General features: G+C 40.1%; 1 protein-coding gene across 1 annotated transcript; it reads right to left on the bottom strand.

The window, feature by feature from the left end:
* Positions 1 to 4,078: 4,078 nt before the first annotated feature.
* Positions 4,079 to 5,041, bottom strand: LOC122925644 (olfactory receptor 10A3-like). Its single transcript, XM_044276991.1, has one exon. The coding sequence runs from the start codon at positions 5,039 to 5,041 to the stop codon at positions 4,079 to 4,081; it is 963 nt and encodes a 320-aa protein (XP_044132926.1).
* Between the last annotated feature and the right edge of the window lie 232 nt (positions 5,042 to 5,273).

Raw genomic sequence — 5,273 nt, forward strand, 5'->3', positions numbered from 1 at the left:
TCAGATAGGGGCAGGTCAACCTGTTCCCAGAGAAGAGTGGGATACAGGTCACTACTCTCATCTTTTCTTGGTAAATTCCATATATGATTCCATATCTAGACGATATCTTGGTAGTAGCATACGGCAGAGGATTAGCTGACAGCTCATGTTCGTTCCAATCACCCTTTAACTTCTTCCGTTCTTAGGTTGCATTATAAATTCAGAGATGTCGAACCTAACCCCAAACTATCGGTATTTTTCGGCCTCCTTATGGATTTAGTCTCCCAGATGTACTTCTCTCCAGAGCAGACCATCTCTTCCCTTCAACTACAAGTACAATAGTCCTGCAGGATTTTAGCTTGCTCTCCTATCCTCTTGCATGACGGTGCTGGCGTGGGCCTCAGTTTCACATGAAACCTCTACAAAAATTCATCCTTTCCAGATGGGACAAAAGGTCTGTTTCCCTGGGGAAAAAAAGGCTTTACCGGGAGGTAAAGACATCTTTGATCATAGCTGTCAACTGAAAATCTATTGAAGGGGGTCCACTGGAATTAGAAACAGATCCTATCCATCACCACAGCTGCCAGTACTTGGGGATTGCGGGGTTAACGTGGATCAATTCTTTTTTTTCTTTTCAGTGCAAAGTATCAGGAAGGAAACCTCAAACTTCAAAGAACAGTTTGTAGTTTGGAAGAGACAGGTAGTAATAGGGAACCACTCCACAGACCGCCATGTGTTAATTTACTCAGACAACATGACATTGGTAGCCTCCATAAGACATCAGGGGGAACAAGACACTCTCGTCTGCAGTCCCTCTCACAAAAGATTTTTGTCTGGGCAGAGAAAACAGTAAAATCACTCTAAGCAGTTTATTTCAAGGCCTATCTAAATGTAAAAGCGGATTTCCTCAGTCACCACAGAATAGATCCGGGAGAGTGGAATCCGATAATAGATTTATTTGCTTCAAGGGAAAAATCACAAAACAGATCAATTCTTCTTCCTGAATCCCAGGGATCACTCCACAGCTGTCAATGCATTTACCCAAAAATGCTCCCCCCCCCTCTGCCATTGATACCCAGGGTACCACAGAAGATTGCTCTCTCATTCTGATAGTTCCTTATTGACACTGAAGGAGCTGGTTCAGTCTACGGAAAGCCCAGAGTGCAGAGGACCCTATTTTCCTTCCATCACTTCCAGACCTTATTGACCCAGCATGCTTGCTGTCCTCTGCCGGTGAGCCGCAGCATTACCCGGCGCATGTGCAGGATACTGTTTTTTCCCACTGTTTTTTTGACAGATCAGAAGAATTGAAAATTAAAATGTAATGGAGAGGTGACCTGTCCCTTAGTTGTCCCTAGCAACCAATCAGATTGATCCTTTCATTTTCCGAAGGAGCACTGAAAAGGTGGAATCTGATTGGTTGCTATGGGCAACTAAGCCAGTTTTCCTTTGCACCAAAGGTGGGAAAAAGGAAGTGAATCCTTGAACTCAATAACCTTTAGATATCTGTGTAGCAGCAATCACCTCCACCAAATATTTCCTGTCGCTGAAATATGATTTGCAGAATGTTGGAGAGGAATATCGGCCCATTTCTCCCTGCAAATGTGTTTTAGTTCATGAATATTTCTGGGATGCTTTGCAAAACATAAATCTTTTTTTCACCCCTTCCGGACTATAACAATGGCGCCATATCCATTGGTTTTAAAACAGCAGAGGCCCGGGGCTAATGTCTGCAATCAATGATAATGCTGATAGCAAGCAGACATTTAACCCCTCAGATGTACAAAGCTTCAATGCTGGCCTGCAGGTGGCAGCACTGCATTGGAATATACTGAATCCTGTATTCTTTAACCTCTTAGTGACCAAGCCTGTTTGGGCCTTTATGACCAAGTGTTTTTCTTCCTTTTTTCATGGTCTCGTTCCAAGAGCTATAACTTTTTTTTTTTTTTTTGCCTATATAGCTTTATGAGGGCTTGTTTTTTACGGGACAAGTTGTAGTTTTTAAAGGCACCATTTTCGGGTACACATAACTTTCTGATTAACTTTTATTAACTCTTTCTGGGAGGGAGATGGGGAAAATAGCAATACTGCCACTGCGTTTTTACATTATAAATTTAACGGCGTTAATTTTTCGGTACAAATAACATAATATATTTATTCTCTGGGTCAGTACGATTACATTGATACTTAATACTTATAATTTTTTTTACGTTTTACTACATTTTTTTCCAATAAAACCCCTTTTATTAACCAGAAAAATGATTTTGCATTGCCACTTCACAAGACAAGACCCATAACTTTTTTTTTCTTTTTCTATGGAGTTGTGTGAGCGCTTGATTTTTGAGGGACAACTTGTATTTTTCATTGGTATCATTTTGGAGTAAATGGCGCTTTTTGATCGCTTGTTATTAAGTTTTTTTCGGTGGAAACTAAGAAAATATTAGAAATTCAGTCTTTTTTTTTTCTTTTTTACGGCGTTCACCATAGGGGATAATTTATGTAATATTTATGTAGTCCGGGTCGTTACGGACGCGCCAATACCAGTTACATTTCAATAGCAATGCTATTCAAAGATTGACCAGCAGGCTGCGCCAGAGAGAACTGAAGACAGGCTCGGGGCCCTGATCGGAAGCGAGGTAAGCTTCCGAACACATCAGCACCCCGCGATCGCATTTTCGGGGTGCTGATGGGAGACAGAGGGAGTCCGGTCCCTCTGTCACCACTTTACATGCAGCGGGCGCCATTGCGCCCGGCATGTAAAGGGTTAAACAGCGCGGATCAGCACTTCTGCCGGTCAGGGCTGTTAGAGCAGGGCCCGGCTCTCTTGTGAGAGCTGGGTCCGCGCTCCCGGCTGCACGGGGGAGCCGTGCAGCGCTTAGACTGGGCCGCCGTAAAAACACGGCGGCCCAGCCTAAGGCCCCTTAGTGACCGCCGTAAAAACACGTATGGGTGGTCACTAAGGGGTTAATGGATAGAAATCCATTACAGAATACAAATGGCAATCTAATGATTGCATGTTGTAGTCACTTAAGGTGATTTCAAAAATTACGTTTTTATAGTCACAGGGTGATTTAAAAAATAAAGTTTTTACAAATATAAAAAAATATAAAAATACAAATCACTTCCTTTTCCTAGAATAAAAAAATAAACACACAAAAAAAAAAATTAAACCTCACGAGCATGCCCATGTCCTCAAGCACCTGTACTATTAAAATATAAAAATAATTGTCCCATACTGTGAATGGCACAATGAGAAAAAAATCTAAATGGCCAATTTGCCATTTTTTCGCCATTGATTAAAAAGTGATCAAAAAGCCATACACACTCCAAAATGGTATCAATGAGAACTATAGACCACAAAAAGCACAAATGGGCCTCCATACAACTCAATAGATATAAATACAAAAAAGTTATGGGGTTCAGAATATGGCGATGAAAAGAAAAGAATGCATTCTTTCCAAAGTTTTATTTTTTTTGGGTATTAAAACACAAGAAAAACTATATAAATGTGATATATATAATTGTACTGGCCAAGAGAATGAAGGGCACAGAAAAAAAAGCCATAAAAAGAAAACCCATAAAACTGTGGCAGATTATTATTTTTTCAATATTACCTTATTTGGATTTTTTTTCCAGCTTCCCACCACATTATATGCAATATTAAATGGTGCCATTAAAAAGTACTACTTCTCCTACAAAAAAAAGCTGTACATAGCTATGTGAATGGAAAAATAAAAAAGTTATGGCTCCTTGAAGGCAAGGAGTAAAAAACAAAAAGTTAAATACGGAACATCGCAATGTCCTGAAAGGGTTACCCACTCCTTAGTTGATTTACTTCTGTTCTTTGGGCTACTGTCTTATTTCTCCACCCACCTCCCTGCTCTGAGTAAATGACTACTCAGATGTTGTGGTTGCAATTGACCACTGAATCTGAGAGTTTGAAAGTCTGTGATGAGAATTGTCTCTGACCAAGGGCTGTGCCACTGGGCGTCTGCTGTGTAAAACAGCAGGCACCCGCCGACTATGGTGCCCACTCAGTGGGTGGCATCTTTAAAGACACAAGATCCACCGTACATGTGAAGCATAGTATTTCATTGTACTAATTTTCTAATAGAGCATTTTGGCCTGATTTATTCTTTCTTCTAAATAACTTCTCCATGACGGCTCTCATTTCTTGGTTCCTCAAGCAGTATATGATCGGGTTGAACAGGGGAGTTACTACAATGTATAAAAATGCAATTAATTTGTGTATAGGCAAGGTGTAACCATTAGCTGGAACCATGTAGATGGTGATAGGGGTTCCATAGTACATGATGACCACCGTTAAGTGGGAGCTGCAGGTGGAGAAGGTTCTCTTCCTTCCTTTGGCAGAGGAGATGCCAAGAATTGTTTTAAAGACACGAATGTAACTGATAAGAACTAAAATAAAAGGTATGACCATTATAGGAATAGCGACAATCAGAATCTCCAGCTGTAAGGCATACTTGTAAGTGCAGGAAAGTTCTACAAAAGGAACAAGATCACAGAAAAAATGGTCAATCACATTGGATTCACAGAAATCAAGTTGACAAAGAAGATTAAGAGTGATCTGGGTCAGCAGGAAGCTAAAAACCCAACAATAGATGACCAAGAGATGCTGAAGTCTCGTGTCCATAATGGTGTTGTAGCGAAGAGGGTTACAAATGGCCAAGTATCGGTCATAAGCCATGACTGTGAGGAGATGACATTCCGTGCATCCTATAGCACAATACATGTAAGTCTGGGTTATACAACCAATAACGGATATGGTGGCTCCTGTTAACCATACAACATTAAGCATTTTAGGAACTATCACAGTCAGGAACATGGATTCAACAAATGATAACTGCTGGAGAAAAAAGTACATGGGAGAATGGAGCGTCGGCTTGATGGACACCAAAAATATGACCATAGCATTTATCATGAGTGTGATGATGTACACGATCAGGATAGCAATAAAGAAAGCAATGGCCTTGTAGCCAGTAACATCTGGGAATCCCAATAACAAGAACTCAATGACTGATGAACTGTTGCCTATATTCATAGCCAGGGATTAATAATAATTTGCTAAAAAGATGAAGGCCAGAGATTTTATTATTAAAGTTTATTTTTATTTTTAAATACATTTATTATAAAAAAATAATATAGAAGAACCAAGTCTCTGGAGCTGAAGCTGTGCATTGGCTTGAGCTCTTTCTTCTGTCGGAATAACTGCAGGAAATAAGTGGTAAATTCACCAGTTAATTACATTTTGTAGAATTAGATTTATAATATAG

The sequence above is a fragment of the Bufo gargarizans genome, chromosome 2 (assembly GCF_014858855.1).
Source record: "Bufo gargarizans isolate SCDJY-AF-19 chromosome 2, ASM1485885v1, whole genome shotgun sequence".
Classification (NCBI taxonomy): domain Eukaryota; kingdom Metazoa; phylum Chordata; class Amphibia; order Anura; family Bufonidae; genus Bufo; species Bufo gargarizans.

Excerpts from the sequence above, each read along its gene's own strand:
- LOC122925644 (XM_044276991.1), bottom strand. The coding sequence starts at position 5,041 with ATGAATATAGGCAACAGTTCATCAGTCATTGAGTTCTTGTTATTGGGA.